We start from the raw sequence: 18,510 nt of genomic DNA on the forward strand, positions 1-18,510 counted from the left end.
CTGTGGGTGATAGAGGGCGGCGCCCCAACCCCCTGATGGGCCCTGCTCTGTGTGTGACAGGTGGCTGCACCCCAACCCCCTGATTGGCCCTGCTCTGTGCGTGACAGGGGGTGGCGCCGCAACCTCCCCATCGACCCTGCCTTGAGTGTGACAGGGGATGGTGCCCCAGCCCCCCAATTGGCCCTACCCTGAGCGTGACTGAGGGTGGAATCACAACCTCCCGATCACCCTGCTCTGTGTATGACAGAGGGCGGCGCCCCGACTCCCCAATCAGCCCTGCTCTGAACCCGACCAGGGGCTGCACCTAGGGATTGGGCCTGCCCTCTGCCACCCGGGAGCAGGCCTAAGCCAGCAGGTCGTTATCTCCCAAGGGTTCCAGACTGCTAGAGGGCATAGGCCAGGCTGAGGGACCCCTCCTTCCCCCCGAGTGCACAAATTTTTGTGCACCGGGCCTCTAGTAAAAGATAAAAGGCATACAGATTCACAGGTGACATTATCATCTATGAAGAAAATCCAAAAGAATTGAGATAAAAAACTGGATCTCCTAAGCAATCATAGCAAGGTTTCAGTATACCAGGCTAATATATAAAAGTATATCACTTTTCTATATACCAGCAATTAAAATGTGGTATTTGAAATTAAAAACGCAGTACCATTTACATTAGCATCCAAAAAAACTCCCAAAAACTGGAATACTTAGGTATAAATCTTGTAAGTACTTAGATACTTGCATGATCAATATAAGGAAAATTACAAAACTATGATGAGCAAAGTTTAAATGGACAGATACTCCATGTTCATCCTATCTAATAAAAGAGAAACATGGTAATTGGCGTACGACCGCTACCCTTCCCATTGGCTATCAGGGCAATATGCAAATTAACTGTCAGCCAAGATGGCAGCCAGCAGCCAGGCAGCTTGAAACTAACATGAGGCTTGCTTGCTTCAGTGATGGAGGACTCCAACGTTCCTCGCCTGCCTTGCAGGCCTCTGAGCCTGCAGTTTCAAACATTTTAACAAATATAGACGCTAAACAAAACCCCAGAAACCAGCTTTCAGCTGGCTGGGATCTCAGAGCTGGAGTTGATACAGAGTTTCGATGATAGAACCGAAACAAACTGGATACCTGCTTTCAGGAGCAGAGGCCTAAGAGCTGGAGCCTCAGAGCTAAAGCTGGCCCAGAATAAAAAGAAAAAAGAAAAAAAGGAGCAGTTGGGAACTTCAGTCCCAGCCTGAAAACAGCCCTCAGCCCGTCACCCAGACTGGCCAGGCACCCCAGTGGGGACCCCCACCCTGAAGGGTGTGTGACCAGCTGTAAACAGCCATCATCCCCTCATCCAGGCTGGCCAGGGACCCCAGTGGGGACCCCCACCCTGATCCAGGACACCCTTCAGGGCAAACCAGCCAGCCCCCACCCATGCACCAGGACTCTATTCTATATAGAAAAAGGGTAATATGCCTCCCAGCACCGGGGTCAGCAGAGCTGAGAGGCCTCCCGGCACCTGGATCAGCATGACGGGGCAGTGCCCAAACCACCTGATCGACCTGCGGCTCTGTGTGTGACAGGGTGCGGCGCCCCAACCCCCTGATCGCCCTGTGGCTCTGTGCGTGACGGGGCGGGACCACAACCTCCCTATCGGCCCTGCTCTGTTCATGACAGGTGAAGACGCCCCAACCCCCTGATTGGCCCTGCTCTGTGCCTGATAGGGCGGAGCTCCCCAAACCCCTTATCACCCTGGGGCTCTGTGTGTGACAGGGTGCGACGCCCCAACCCCCTCACCCCACGGGCCTTGCTCTGTGACGGGGTAGAGCCATAACCTCCCCATCAGCCCTGCCCTGAGTGTAAGAGTGGCGGCGCCCCAACCCCCTCATCGGCCCTCCTCTATGGGTGATAGAGGGCGGCGCCCCAACCCCCTGATCGGCCCTGCTCTGTGCATGACGGGGCGGCGCCCCAACTCCCCAATCGGCCCTGCTCTGAGCCCGACCAGGGGCTGCACCTAGGGATTGGGCCTGCCCTCTGCCACCTGGGAGCAGGCCTAAGCCAGCAGGTCATTATCTCCCAAGGGGTCCCAGACTGCGAGAGGGCACAGGCCGGGCTGAGGGACCCCCCCCTACCCCCCCACCCCCCGAGTGCACAAATTTTTGTGCACCGGGCCTCTAGTAGATTAATAAGATTCATTGTTAAGATGTCAGTTTCTCAAAAATGATCTATAGGTTCAGTGCAATCCCAGTCAAAATCCCAGTAAGTTATTGTTTGGATATTGACAAATTGATTCTAATGCTTATATGGAGATACAGAAGACTCAGAACAGCCAACTCAATATTGAAAACCAAAGCTGGAGGAGTGACACTACCCGACTACATGACTTAGTATAAAACTGTAGCAGTAATCAAGACAGTGTGGTATTGGCAAAAGGAGAGACAGGTAAGTGGAACAGAATAGAGAGCCCAGAAATAGACCCATGTAAATATAGTCAACCGATACTGAATACAAGTGGCGAGACCAGGTATACTTGCCTTGAGAGAGAATCAGTAGGAAGCAGGAAATACTTCTGTTCAAAAAAATACTCTTGGGCTTTATTCTTGGACATAGGTGAGTTACTTGAAGATAATTTGATCTTTTTGATATTTGCTTTTAGACTTTGTTAAGTGAGACTGGAGTGGCCTTTAACTTATGGCTGATTTTTTTCCCAGTAACAAGGATTTTTCTTTCTAGCTGGTGGGAATACCAACTCCTCTTCCTGCCCGTCTTCCCATGGGTAATTTATTCAAATGTATGCACCAATCGGTGCTCTCCTGAAGACTCAACTTGAAGCCTCTGCAGATCTCCAGGGCTTATTTTGTGTAGTTTTCTCTAGGATTTTGCCCAGTGAAGCTGTCTTCATTTCCCTGAACTCTCAACTCAGACAGCTGGTCTCAGCCTGGATCCCATGCCCTGCACTGGAAACTGCCCCCAGGCAGAAAGATGGGCCAATCATAGAGCTCATATTTCCTCTCTTGGAAATTACTATCCTGCATTGCCTCTTGTTAATTATCTGAAAATGATTGTTTCATTTATTTTTTCCCCTGATTAAGGCACTGTTCCTCTATGTTGGCCTGAGTTTATGTGCAGTTACCTTAGAGAGAGTTAGCTGGCCTCATTTCATTTATCTTATTTTGCCTAATTATCACTACCACCAAATCAGAAGAGGGAAAAGATTAGAACACCAATTTACTTCTTTTCCTCTGGAGTATTTGGGACTTCTCAGAATTTTGTGAATTCACTAGTGTGATTTCTGGGGAGCTGGAGATGGGCTTGTAATCATGAATATTTCATCCCTGTCCTGTTGTGTCCCCCCCCCCCCCTTTTTTTTTTTTTAGCTAAACATTGCTGCTGTTGATTTTCTCCCTTCATTGTTTTAACTGATTTTATTCATTTTGCTTGACACGGGGGCAAGCACTTTTATGTTAGACTTTGTTCAATCTTTACCCAGGTGATACTAAGTACCTTTTATCCCTTGGTAATTACCTTAACTTCAGTTCTTTTTCTTTTTTGAATGGATAGAATGTAAATTTCCCCTCTGTCATTTTAAACTAGACTTATTTTTAATATTCTTTCCTCAGATACCATGTTTGTGTGGCAGTGCCCCGTGTTTGCTGTGCCGATGCTGCCCTAGTGGAAACAACTCCACTATAACTAGGCTGATCTATGTATTCTTCTTGTTTGTTGGAGTGTGTGTAGCTTGTGTAATGTTAATACCAGGAATGGAAGAACAACTGAATAAGGTTAGTATTTTTTTAAAAAATTAACTGAACCTATAGTGTGTGTATGCATGAAACTGATTTTTTTTTTTGTATTGGAAGCAGAATAATGTACAAAGTAAGATAATACATAACCTCAATTTTAATTGCTCATAATCTTAGGAAAAACAGACAATATAGGTATCTTATTAAATTCTGTGGTGGTGATATAGAAAATGTGCTATGCTAATAAGAGAAAATAAGTAATTCTAACCAAATAAATGCCAATTTCAGTGGGTGTCAAGGAAAAGGGGCCATTCTGAGAATGAGTAGAACTTTTGTATTCAGAGATTGAAAAATAGGAAGCTGAATGAAGATAAAGAGCTTTTTGAACCTAGTATGTATGTATGCTTTAGGAAGATCCATCTGGTAATTAGGATAGAAGTCAAGCAATTAAGTGTGGAGGCTGTTGCAGTGATGTAATAAGTGAGTGTATAGAGGTTCTGAAACAGACTGATTGTAGAAATGATGAATCTGGATTTAAATATTGGCAGTGATAGGATTATAAGTAATAGCAAGATTCTGGTCTTAGACAACTGGCATGAAACTGTTGCTGTTAACCCAGAAAAAAGTAGTAAGAAGAAAGGGTGTTATATTTTTAAGATTTTTTTCGTGAAGTCAGGTTGTAAAAAGCGATGAGGAAAATACAATTTATTATAGTTTGTGGCATGTTGACTTGGGAGTACTGAACTACATATGTAAAGAGAGAGAGAGAGAATCAGTAGGAAGTAGAAAATATGAATATGTAACTTAAAAAAGAAAGGGGGTTCGTAGAGAAAAGGGAACCTCTGGAGAAACAGTGAAAAAAGGGAGAACCAAGAGAATGTCCTGTTGTGCAGTCTTCAGAAAGAGAGTATTGGACAACGAGTTCATGACTTGAAAAAGCAGTTTCTTCAGTGTTGGGGCTAGAGGGGAGTGGGAGGGGAATCAGTAGGCCATGAGGAAACGTATCCAGTGTGTATAAAATGCTGATTTGAGGAATTTTATAGTGAAGATGGTGGTCTTAGCAGGAAACTGAGTTAAGGAAAGGATTTTTTAGAATGGGGAGATTTAATAATTTTTATTTTGAGAGTAGTCCAAGATAAGAGATCTCATCTGTGTGTGAGAGAGAAAGAGGGAGAGGGAGAAGTGATCAAGAGAGGAGATACAGAAGTTAGCTGCCTTCCAAAGCAAGGTGAATGATAATAGAACATTTGATGCTGAAAGAGAATATTTATGTCAGAGAACCTCCATTTCAAAGCATATAGTTGTATGCTTGGGGTTGGCTTTGGGGTGAGGAAAATGGTAAAAGTTTGGATAATTAGATTATTATGATTTTTGAAAGTAGCTAGTATCATAGCTGTATGCTCAGTTAATGTCATTCTAAATCCTGGGTATAATAAGCAAACCAAGAGATGTTCATATGATTTGTAATGGATCCAGTTGACAGTGGTTATAGTTTAGTTAGTGGATGTTAGTTCTTATCACCAAATATTTCTACTTCTCTGCTTTCCGAAGGTCATCAAAGATTTGCATTTCCTAGAGTATTTGTGATATGTAGGGTCATGTCCCTAGTACTGGTCAGTGAGTTGTGAGTGGATGTGATACACCTCAGCTTCTACTTGCTGATGCAAGATCTCCTTTCCTATTACAATATGTGCAACATTTGAGATGGCTTCTCCAGTAGCCTGGATTCCTGAGTTGACTGCACGTGAGCAGGAAATACACCTTTGCTGTTTTAAGCTGCCACTTTGGGGTTGTTTCTGTATGTACCAGCTTAACCTGACTAATATATATGGCTGAAGTAAGTTGATGGAAATCGGCCTAGTTGCGTACAACTCTAAGGGAGAGGGATATTTAAGGGTGCTAGTGAGTACATGTTGCAAGTGATTATGGGTCAGTACATATTGCCATAAAGTTTAAATTGGGTTGGAAAGGTAGGATTTAAACCAGACCAAGAAAGAGCTTATTAACTGTGTAGAAACTAGCAAAAGGAAGTAGTGCCTTCTTAGCTTAAATGTAATTTTAAATTCTCATGTATACAAATAGTGTGTATAGCTCTGAGGACTACCCCCATTTATTTCACTTAAATTTTTATTTATTTATTTATTTTGGTATTCTGATTCCAATGTGACTTTCGGAAATGGTCAGTCTTTTTCAAGATTCTAAGTTAAAAAATAAAATCACTGCCAACGATTATGTTATTCTGAATTTATTCATTATCAGAAATAACAGTTGTTATTTACATAGCACTGTTTTTAAAAAGCCATCAGTATTCTCTTTAGAGTTTAAAGACTCAGTTGCTCTGTAATTCTTTAAACTTTTATTGATTATGTTTTTCTCTTTTCCTATATAGGTAATTTAGTATATCACAGCAGAATACAAGTTTTAAAAAATTCAGAATAAGTCTGCAAGTCAAAATAAATATTATCTTTAGGATTTGCACTTATAGTTTATCATGTGCTCACATAAAGTGAAAAATGAATTAAACTTTTATCTATAAAAATGTTCCAGACTTACCTTGATTACATATTCAGCATTAACTGAAAAGCAAACTTTAATTTTCTAAATTTTTACTTAAAATACTTGATTACACAATTTTTATTTTTACTTGAAAAAATTCTAGATCACAAACTCTTGCTTTGTTGTATTAGATTCCTGGATTTTGTGAGAATGAGAAAGGTGTCGTCCCTTGTAATATTCTGGTTGGCTACAAAGCTGTATACCGTTTGTGCTTTGGCTTGGCTATGTTCTATCTTCTCCTCTCTCTATTGATGATCAAAGTGAAGAGCAGCAGTGATCCTAGAGCTGCAATACACAATGGGTAAGTTTTTTAATGTAGTCAAATGCTGTTTAATGATGAGATACATTCTGAGAAATGTATTGTTAGGCGATTTCATCTTTGTGTAAACGGCGAACATCATAGAGTGCACGTACACAAACCTGTATGGTATAGCCTGCTACACAACTAAGCTGTATGATGTAGCCTATTACCCGTAGGCTATAAACCTGTATAGCATGTTACTGTACTTATTCACACTGTAGGCAGTTGTACATAATGTTAGAATTTGTGTATTTAAACAAATGTAAACAAACAGTACAGCAAAAGTATGGTATAAAAGATTAAAAAAATGGTACAATTAATCATGAATGTAGTTTGCAGGACTGGAGTTGCTCAAAGTGTCGGAGTGAGTAGTGAGTGAATGTGAAGGCCTAGGACAGTACTGTAGATAAACTATGAATACTGTACACTTAGGCTGCACTGAATGTAAAAATAACACGAGATTAAATCAGACGAGATAAAATGGTGCAATCAAGAGACATGGTAAACATGAGAGATATGAGGCTGCTGCTGGCATAACACAACATACTGTTTTAGAGGAAAACTTGTTTTTGTAAATAAAAAAGACTACAGTCTAAAATAATAAGTATAGCATTCCCTGAAACTAATATAATATTGTATTTCAACTATAATTGAAAAATACATTCTTAAAAAGTACATTATAGTAAATACTAGAGGCCTGGTGCACAAAATTCGTGCACGGGTAGGGTCCTTAGGCTTGGCTGGCAATCAGGGCTGATCTGTGGGGCGACCGGCAGGGTGATGGGGGCCCCCTGCTGGCACCCGCCTTGGCTGGCCTGGGCCCTGCAGGCTGAGGGCAGCTCCTGCGTTGAGCATCTTCCCCCTGGTGGTCAGTGCATGTCATAGTGACCAGTCATTCCACTGGTCGTTCTGCTGTTCAGTCAGTTTGCATATTAGGCTTTTATTATATAGGATATAAGCCAGTAATAGTTCTCTGTTAGCATTATCTAGTTTATGTGCTGTACATGATTGTATGTGCTGTACTTTTATACGACTGACAGCATAATAGTTTTGTTTACACCAGCATTGCCACAAACATGTGAGTAAGGTGTTGCACTACAATATTACCTCAGCTATAACATTATTAGGTCATATGAATTTTTCTGCTCCATTATGATCTTATGGAACCATTGTCATATAGGTTGTTGGTCTGTTGGTGACCTGAATGTTGTTACGTGATGCATGACTGTAAACTTCAATATAAAAGTCTGGGTAGCCTGTTGCCAGTAATTTTGAATCTGTCTAAATAACATTAAAGCCAAATAAACTTAAACAATTTATAGAATATTTTGTTAGTTATGAATGACAAAGTAAGAATATCCTCTTGTCTACTTGAGAATGTTAGACTTTGGAAACATAAATGTTAAATGTAAGCCTTCAGTCATTTATTGTTATAATCTCTGATACATAATGTTTTATATTTTCATTTTAAACGAAATCACTTCTGTGACTAGTAATGAGCAGCTTATTCTTTTTTCTCTTCCTCGCTTTTGGTGTGTACTTTACATAAAGTAGAACTCAGTTCCCTAGACATACAATGCAGCCAAAATGAAAAACTTTATTCTTAAACACAGTGATTGATTACTTTTCTAAATGTTTGGTTGTACTGAACAACCTAGAAGGAAACTTCAGGGTCCCTTTTATTAGTTTTCTATAATATAGAACACCATTTCTGGTACTCTGTTTGAAAATGTTAAATTTTATCTCTTTTTTCCCCCCTTAAGTTAAAAAAAATTTTTTTGAGTATTTGCTATTGCTTATTTACTTATCAGGGAAATTAGTCTATAGTTTTCTTTTCTTGAGGTTAGGGTGGCATGCAGGCACTGACTGGGCTGGGCCTTGAGCTGGCGGTGAGCTAGCTGGTCGTGGCCTCGGTGACGAGACTTCCCCTGTGCCAGCTGGGGCTCTGCGGAGCAGATGGCGGCTGTGCCCTGACTGCCAGCGGGGTAGGAAACCTTGTGGACCCCACCCACCACTACTCAGGGTGGATGCGGCCACAGCGGTGATGGATGTCCTACTGGAAGGGAACTTCCTGCTTTCTCTTCTGCCTCTGATGCAGAATTTGATGCTGTGGTTGGATATTTCGAGGACATTATTATGGAGTTCCAGTTATGACAGAAACATTATGGACAACTACTACCAGGAGTTTGAAGACACAGAAGAGAATAAACTGGCCTACATGCCTATTTTTAATGAATATATTTCTTTGATAGAAAAGTATATTGATGAAGAGCAGCTGGAGCGGATTCCTGGATATAACATGGCAGCTTTCACAACAACTTTATAGCACCATAAAGATGAAGTGGCTGATGACATATTTGACATGCTACCAACATTAACCGATTTTCTGGCTTTTAAAGAAATATTTCTGGACTTCAGAGCAGAAGAAGAAGGCTGGGGGGCTGGACTTACACAATGGTTTAGTGGTAACTTCATTGTGCAAATCATCCTCTGCTGGCTTTCCAGAACAATCTGTGGTGCTATGTCCCACCTCCAGGCAATGAGATTGTTCTGGAGAGCAAGTAGCCAAATATACTGAGAGAGGCGTCGGCTAATGACAGAATACATCGTGGAAAGACTAGCTCTGTTCTGCAACTCTTCATTAATGTTAAGTATTGATGGGTCACAAAAACTACCTGACTTTTCCTGGGACCTAGTTATCCTGAAGACCCTTGTGTGTCAGCAGCCACCTCTCCCAGGGGCTTTGAGTCTCAGGCTCCTCTGGAGCAAGCCCACATCCTGCATTCCCCCGGGGCGCCTTCCACAGCATACACAGTGGCGTGTCAGCAACCACCATCACCAGCCCTCTTTGTTCCAGAAGGCTTTGCATGAGTATTGTGCACTCAGCTTTTTATATGCATTAAAGTTTCAGTTCTCAGTGGAGTTTCTGACTTGAGAAATGTTTATGTGGATGTTCCTGAAGCCAAGTGCCTGCGTTGAGATTTCTGGAGCCCCTGTTATCACAGCTACTCTTGGCTGGGAATCAACTGAGCAGAGATGTTCTTGCCTTAAATGCTACATGTGAAAACCAATTCCTAGTCTTATATTTGCAGTTCTTGTATCATTATGTCTTCTGCTGGTCCTAATGAAGTCCCACTGTTTCCAGAAATCTCTCAAGCATTTTTGAAAAAGAAAAAAATTTTTTTATAGATGAATACTCAGCCTACCCTAGTAGTTATAATCTTGGAACTTCCATGATTACTCCCTTAAAGAAGTATTACTGTGTGCTTTTTAAAAGTATTTTTTTATTGATTTCCGAAAGGGGAGAGGGAAAGAGAGAAATAGAAACATCAATGATGAGAATTATTGATTGGCTGCCTCTTACACATCCCACACTGGAGATCCATCCCACCACCTGGGCATGTGCCCTGACCAGGAATCGAACTGTGACCTCCTGGTTCATAGGTCGATGCTCAGCACTGAGCCATGCAGGCCAGGCTGTGCTGTGTGCTTTTTAAAGCAAAAATGCACCCTAACCGGTTTGGCTCAGTGGATAGAGCGTCAGCCTGCGGACTGAAGGGTCCCAGGTTCGATTCCACTCAAGGGCATGTACCTTGGTTGTGGGCACATCCCCAGTGGGGGGTGTGTAGGAGGCAGCTCATCGATGTTTCTCTCTCATCGATGTTTCTACCTCTCTATCCCTCTCCCTTCCTCTCTGTAAAAAATCAATAAAATATATTTAAATTAAAAAAAAAGCAAAAATGCTTTTTTTTTTTAAATTTTGGCACTCCTGTTTTACTGGGCACTGGTGAATGTGTGCTTATGCTGAAATATAGTAACAGGTATTCTTATAGCATGTGAAGTGTTTGTGCAGATTTGCTTATAACCCTTTCTGTATAAATCAGTTCTTTGTTAGGTATTCCTTTAGGGTAGGGACTCTGCAATTCTTTCTTCTTGTCAAAACCTTTCTACTAAGACAGTGTTCCACTGGTCTAGTTCAGCATGAGTTGAAATAGCAAACAGTTTTCTGGTCATCTGTCTGCTTTGATTTAGTATATTGGCTTAAGTAAAAATAAGAATCTGTACTGACTTTTCACTTGGCTGTTCTGGTTTTAAAAGATGAGCTACAGACTATGTGTTTTTGTACAGTTAACGGTGCTTACTACTTTTGTACTGTGAGTTAAAAGAACAACATCAAAGGCCCTGGCCAGGTAGCTCAGTTGGTTTAGAGCAGGGGTCCTCAAACTACGGCCCGCAGGCTGCATGCAAATACGAATATTTTATTTGTTCCCGTTTTGTTTTTTTACTTCAAAATAAGATATGTGCAGCGTGCATAGGAATTTGTTCATAGTTTTTTTTTAAACTATAGTCCGGCCCTCCAACGGTCTGAGGGACAGTGAACTGGCCCCCTGTTTAAAAAGTTTGAGGACCCCTGGTTTAGAGCTTGTCTTGATACACACCAGGTTGCAGGTTTTATCTTGGGTCAGGGAAAAATGAGAAGCAACTAATGAATACAAACATAAGTGAAACAACAAATGTTTCTCTCTCAAAAAATCAATAAAAAAACCCAGTTGTATAATGTACATTATATTTTCACATATTATCGCACTTATTACATAAAATAAACCTGTGAAATGGAACTGGGTCTCATTTTATTGTAATGAATTAAATATAAAAATATTTTCCTTAAAATTGTCCTAAAGCAGTGTACATAGTAGTCTTCACTTCTCATTCTCTGGGTATCATCAGAAAAAAATAGAACAGTAACATGAAGTATAGCTATTCTTCAAGGTGCTTTTAAAAGATTTTATATATGACATTATTTATTGAATGACTTGTTTATTAATAAAAAAATCATATTTCCTATTCTTTTAGATTCTGGTTCTTTAAATTTTCTGCAGCAATAGCAATTATTATTGGGGCTTTCTTCATTCCAGAAGGAACTTTTACAACTGGTAAGAAATATTTATTTTTAAAATTGTATGATATTGATATTTTTTAAAGAAAGTTAAAGAATTGCCTGGAACTATAACTGTTTGTTTCTTTGTTTTGTTTTCCTTTTCTCCCAGTTGGCAAAATCAAAGCATTTATGTAAAACTAGAGGCCCAGTGCACGAATTTCGTGCGGGCGGGGGGGGGGGGGGGGGCGCGGGGGTGGTGGTGTCCCCCTCAGCCCAGCTTGCACCCTCTCACAATCTGGGACCGCTGGCTCCTGCCTGCTTTCCTGATCGCCCCTAACTGCCCCTCCTGCCAGCCTGATCAGTCTTAAGCCGCCTCTGCCTGCTGGCCTGATCGCCCCTAACTGTCCCCACTGCTGGCCTGGTTGCCCCCAACTGCCCCTGCTCCCCCCAACCCCCGCCGGCCTAACTGCCCCCCACCCCCCTTGCTGGCCTGGCTGCCCATCACAGCTCCCCCCGCCCTCACTGGCCTGGTCGCCCCACGCAGCCTGCTGTTAAGTCATTTGGTCGTCCCTCACTGACCCCCCTGCCGGCCTGGTTGGCCCACGCAGCCTGCTGTTTGGTCGTTACTGTGAGGGTGCCCTGGCCAATTTGCATATTACCCTTTTATTAGTATAGATTGTATTTCCCCTTTTGTGTATTGCGATAGTGACAAATAATAAAAACTGAACCAGCCACTTATTAGTACGTTTTTTTTCTTTCAGTATGGTTTTATGTAGGCATGGCAGGTGCCTTTTGTTTCATCCTCATACAGCTTGTCTTACTTATTGATTTTGCCCATTCATGGAATGAATCATGGGTTGAAAAAATGGAAGAAGGAAACTCAAGATGTTGGTATGCAGGTAAGTTTTTGTCTTACAGAATAGCTTCAAGATAGCTTAATTTTGAAGATGGGAGCAGTATGAAGTTACATTAAAAAAGTAAAAATGGAACTGCCTTATGACCCAGCGATTCCACTTCTGGGAATTTATCTGAAGAAACCCAAAACACTAATTCAAAAGCATATACGCACCTCTATGTTCATTGCAGTGTTATTTACAATAGCCAAGATTTGGAAGCAGCCCAAGTGTCCGTCAGTAGATGAGTGGATAAAGAAACTGTGGCACATTTACACAATAGAAAGAAAGGAAAGAAAAAGGAAGAAAATTTTACTCTTTGGGACAGCATAGATGGATCTGGAGACCATTATGCTAAGTGAAATAAGCCAATCAGAGAAAGAGAAGTACTATAGTATGATTTCACTCGTGTAATGTAATGAGCAAACTGAACTAGCAAGCAGACATCTCTGATGGGTGGGTGAAGGATGTTAGGGGAAGAGGGATTGAGCAAAAAAAAATTAAAAAAGAGAGAAAGAACTCATGGACACAGCCAACAGTGTGGTGATTGTGGGGGGTAGAGTGGAAGAGGCTATAGGGGATAAATGGTGATGGGGGAACATAAAGATTAAAAACTACCTTAAGTAATATTCCCCTTCTAGTTATTTTTTTCTGTATTTTGAAAATAATTTTTAGCGAAAGTTACTGTTTTATAAGCACTCTTTTTTTTTTTTTGGTCTGACCCCACTGGTCTATAGCAGGTACACTGCCAGCCACAGTGGAGCAGACAGTTAAAAAAAAATTTTTTTTTTTTTCAGAGAGGAAGGGAGAGGGAGAGAAACATCAATGGTGAGAGAGAATCATTGATCAGCTGCCTCCTGCACAACCCCACACGGGATCGAGCCTGCAACCTGGGCATGTGCCCTGACCTGGAATCGAACCATGACCTCCTGGTTCATAGGTTGATGCTCAACCACTGAGCGACACTGGCTGGGCTAGTTATCACTCTTTCAAAACCATCATATTTCCTCAACCACTAAGCCACACTGGCCAGGCTAGTTATCACTCTTTAAAAACAATCATATTAGTATGTTACTAACTTGAAAACCATAATAGCAGTGAGCTATATGTAAAGAGTATAAGATTATTCTGTAATAAAGTTCAGGATAGTATTTCCTTCTTTCATAGCCTGCATAATGCTCACAATGTTAGTTACTTAAATATAAGTAACACAAGGTTAGGCAGTTTCTAGTATTTGTGATAAAATCTAACTGTCCAATTATATTTCTTCCACAGCTTTGTTATCAGCTACAGCTCTGAATTATCTGCTGTCTTTAGTTGCTATCATCCTGTTCTTTGTTTACTATACTCATCCAGCCAGTTGTTCAGAAAACAAAGCATTCATCAGTGTCAACATGCTCCTCTGCCTTGGTGCTTCTATAATGTCTATACTGCCAAAAATCCAAGTATGCTCTTTATATAATTAGTTTGTATGAAACGTCTACTTTGCTGAGTTTTTCTAAATCTTAAGATGATCTTAGAACATTTATATCCATTTCTTATTTTTGTAGGAATCACAACCAAGATCTGGTTTATTACAGTCTTCAGTGATTACAGTCTACACAATGTATTTGACATGGTCTGCTATGACCAATGAACCAGGTATGTTTTGTTTGCTTGGGTTTATTTTTTTTAAGCAATCCTGCAACTTTTATTTTTTCCAGAGATGGTCATTTTGTGAAATTAAGCTATTTAAAGATGAAGACAAATGCATGATTTCACTCACACATGGAATGTAAAAACAACAAAAGAACAAACTCATAGAGACAGACAACAGATTGGTGGTTACCAGAGGGCAAGGAGTGTTAGAGGAAGGGCGAACTGGGTAAAGGGGATCAACTATTATGGTGGGTTGCAAAGACAGTTATTCCTAGAGGAATAGAGTATGGAAATGATACCATTTCCATGTTTGATGTATTGCTACATACTTTTTAGTTTCTTTCACTAACAGAATTATAAGAAATTACATGAACATGACAAGAAATATACCTAATTTGCATAGTGCATATGATAAATAGGAAGAAATAAAATATGGATTTAGTTGAAGCAAAATACTAATTCCGTTGTAGACAGTACAGTTTATTTTCACTGAAGATTTTATCTATTACTACCTTGCAAGTGAATATAATTGAGCTTTGTAATAAATCTCTTTATAGGTCAGTTACATTGCATTTCATGGGAATAGAAGCCAATATATGTCATTTGAGGTAAAAAAAAAAAAATGGTTGAGGAATTATTGTTTTCTGAAAAAAAAAAAAACATTTTGTAAACTTCACTGAATACTTTACCAACTCTACTTTAATTTTATCTTAGAAGAGTTAAACTGAATAAGCATCAGGTCATTATGGCTTAATGTATTGGCACAAAGCATTTGTTAGCATTCTAATAATTGGTATTATGCGTAAGCTATTTCTTTTATAAGAATGTACTTTGACAGATTGGTAAACTTCATAGTCACTATTGGTATATCACAATATAGAGTAAAAAGCCAGTGAACTTTGGTGTAAAACACCTGAATTCCTAAGTCAGCTAGAGATTCATTTATACTTTGAGAGCTTACTAATATTTTTCAGCTCTGCCTGAGGTTGAAAATGAAATTATTTAACTTTTCCAAGCACTGCTATAAAATTAACAAGATAAAACTTGGAAGGTTTCATTATTAATATAAATACAATGTCTTAAAGTATTTTGTGCCCTTTTTCAGAAAACCTTTTTGAATTTGTAAGGGTATAGAGAATTAAGAAGAACAATTATACCTTGAAAAATAATGTTTTAACTGTTCTAACAAATTAACTCAGATTGGTGGTGGGTACTAAATTGAATATTCAGTTAGGTTATAACCTTAATTTACATTGCAGAAACAAATTGCAACCCAAGTCTGCTAAGCATAATTGGGTACAACACAACAAGAACTGTCCCAAAGGAGGGAGAGTCTGTCCAGTGGTGGCACGCTCAAGGAATTATAGGACTAATCCTCTTTTTATTGTGTGTGTTTTATTCAAGGTAAGAAAAATTACGGAATTTTTTTTAGACAAGAAGTCTATAGATATTCATTTATAAATCATTTTTTAATGCCCTTTTCCTCTCTCTTCCTAAACTGTCTTTCCATTCAGCATCCGTACTTCGAACAATAGTCAGGTAAATAAACTGACTCTAACAAGTGATGAATCAACATTAATAGAAGATGGTGGACCCAGAAATGATGGATCACTTGAGGATGGAGATGATGCTCACCGAGCTGTAGATAATGAAAGGGATGGTGTCACTTACAGTTACTCCTTCTTTCACTTCATGCTTTTCCTGGCTTCCCTTTATATCATGATGACCCTTACCAACTGGTACAGGTACATATATTTTGTTAAACTTTGCATGTGGAAATTCTGATAGCTTTTTCTTAATTCCATTGCAAAATATGGTCTGAAGTACTTTTTATCCTTCAGTGTATTTCAAAACTATCACAAAATGAATATTGAGATTAGTGTGTGAAATGTACTTTACTTCCGTGCTTTTGTGATAACATTGAAATACTTCCAAATCTTGTAGATTAAAATATATCTTCATTAAACTAGTATTTCCTATAGAAATACATGTTGGTAGTTTATCCAATAGCTTGTTATTTTTTAAATTCTCGACAAAATACAGTAAAAGATATGTCTTCTGGCTTGTTCAAACTTTGTCATTAAGGCTTTAAAATTGAAGTGTGAATACATTAATGTAGATGGTTCCATAGAACTTCTTCAAAACTAATTTATGCTTTTTTTTAATTCATAAATTTTTTTCTGATGGGAGGAAGGTAGCAATTTATATTATTTTTGAAAATTCAAATTTTGTCCAAATGATTACTGAAAGATTTGATCTAAGATTCAAGGTGAACTATATATTTTGGGCAGTTGTGTTTTTAATAATTTTTAATGCATTAATACCTTTAACTTGTAATAAGACTTTAAATACCAGCAAAAAAAATGAGAAAAAAAATTACTCTGCTTCATTTCTTTGAGAGCAGCCTTTACTGGCACTTACTATTAAAAAATGAACATTTAAAAAAATTTCTACAGTGCAACATATTAAGTGTAAAATCCACATAGTTCTCAGTAATTCACAGCTTTGGCTCGCAGGTAATAAGAGTAAATTTAAAAGACTTTAGATCAAAGTATACTTGCTATGTTTCATTAACACAAAAATCAGCTAGGTTTGGGATGTATATCCTTCCCAGTCTTAAATCTTAGAGGGGGATGAGGGAGGAGTGAGTTCCCCATATGTGCTTTGAACATATACAGGATTGATAGGTCTTCTGTGTTATAACATCTTACTTAGCTAGAGGTTTTGCTCCATTTCTCTGCTGTCATAACCACTAAGCTAGAAATACACAGAAAGCCTGTTATGTAAAAAACTACTTTAGATGCCTGTCTTTTACTCCTTTAAAGAAAATTATTGCTTTTTAGCTTCACATTATTAAAGTTAGTACGGAAAGCAAGGCAACAGATTAGTCAGCAACTATAGGATCTGTTATCACTAACTGTATACAAACAACACTTCTGAAATAATGAGGCAGCTTGATGGCTGACCATTCAATACCTCTCCTGTTTGTTTTCTTTAAATTTCAGGTATGAGCCTTCTCATGAGATGAAAAGTCAGTGGACAGCTGTCTGGGTGAAAATCTCTTCGAGTTGGATCGGCCTCGTACTCTATGTTTGGACACTGGTGGCACCACTTGTTCTTACAAATCGTGATTTTGACTGAACAGGACTTCCGGCATGAAAGTCCCAGTTTAATCATTGCTTATTGGAAATTAATAGTGTTTCCAACTTTCGTAAAGTTGTGTATGTGTGTGCTTCCCATAAAACTTCTCCAGTGTTCTGGCATGAGATTTTGCTGCTTGCCATTTTATTCATTGTATTCTTGCCAAGTGCATTGATAGGTGTGTTAGAATGAATCACAGAGGTTTTATGAGTATGGTGGAAAGTTAGGGAAAGTGGACATTAGGTTCATCTTGTTCTGTACCTGTGAAAATAATAGTAAAAAGAAAACTTGACAATTTTAAATTTTGTTAGAACTTAAGCTGTATCTTAGAAAGTATAAAAGGAAGTGGCTGCCTTTTGAAATACTTGATGCCTTGCCTTACAGGAGATTGCAAAGAATGTGGGCTATTTAAAAATTATGTAAACAAGTCACTTAAATGGCAGTTGTCTGAAAAATCTTTTCAGGTTTTTCCATTATATAAATATAGGAAACTTATATAGGTGGGGAGTGTTTGAGGGACAATAATGTAGGTTATGATGAAGATTGAGATTTCAAAGAAAGATTGGTGGTGAGCATTAAATTAAATACTCACTTAGGTTCTATCTTCCTTGGGTAGAGATGGCCTTCCACACCAACAGTGAACCTTGTTTCGGTCATTGGAAACATGTGCGAAAGTAAGGGGTTAATGGAGATGCTGGGAACTCTGAAGGATGTAGACAAAGGTTTTGAAAAGGATAATCATGAATTAGAAGGAAGTTGGTGAAAATCTCCTTGAAAGTTCATTTTGAAAATCAAAGGTGTTAAACTTTTGACAGGACAACAAGAAACTGCAAATACTAGGCTTCAGTAGATACTTTGACAAAATCTAGTCCAATCCTCCTGTTTTAAAAATGAAGCAACTGAGGCAGACATTCAAAACTTAATTCTATTAACAAAAAACAAAAAGAAAACACATTACAGATTTTACACCTGAGTACTGGTAGGTAATTTATGTGATGTGGATTGCTGGTGTCCAGCTTGCCTTCTGCTTTTAAACTGAGGTCACGAGAATGATGGAATGCTGTACAATAAACTGCTTATAGTATACTATAAAGTTCAGAAAGTGTTTAAAATGCTTTTGTATCTGCTACCACCTAATTAATATGTATAGATTATAATCTTAAAAGTCAAGCAGTATAACAGCCAATTAGAAACTTAGTTACTTGTGTCATTAGTGAGTATATTAATCTATATTTACTTCTTTTAATGTATTTATTAATTTAAATGAAATACAATTCAACTTAATCCCCCTTTATTCTGTATTGATATTGTGTTCCATGATTTGACTGACTGTATTCTCTAAATAAATGAATTAAGAGAAATGCGTGGTGTATTAA

General features: G+C 39.1%; 1 protein-coding gene across 2 annotated transcripts in view; it reads right to left on the reverse strand.

Moving 5' to 3' along the window:
• Positions 1 to 5,953: 5,953 nt before the first annotated feature.
• Positions 5,954 to 18,510, reverse strand: part of HSF2 (heat shock transcription factor 2) — a 53,144-nt gene continuing 40,587 nt past the window's right edge. Inside the window, exon 13 of one of the 2 annotated variants that reach the window (XM_081093885.1) lies at positions 5,954 to 6,567. In XM_081093885.1, coding sequence (XP_080950011.1) covers positions 6,512 to 6,567 — 56 coding nt within the window. In that variant the 3' untranslated portion in view covers positions 5,954 to 6,511. The remainder of the gene's footprint in view (positions 6,568 to 18,510) is intronic. The other variant, XM_081093884.1, reaches the window with a different exon arrangement.

Source organism: Myotis nattereri, assembly GCF_964212035.1.
Source record: "Myotis nattereri genome assembly, chromosome: 6".
In the NCBI taxonomy this organism is placed as follows: domain Eukaryota; kingdom Metazoa; phylum Chordata; class Mammalia; order Chiroptera; family Vespertilionidae; genus Myotis; species Myotis nattereri.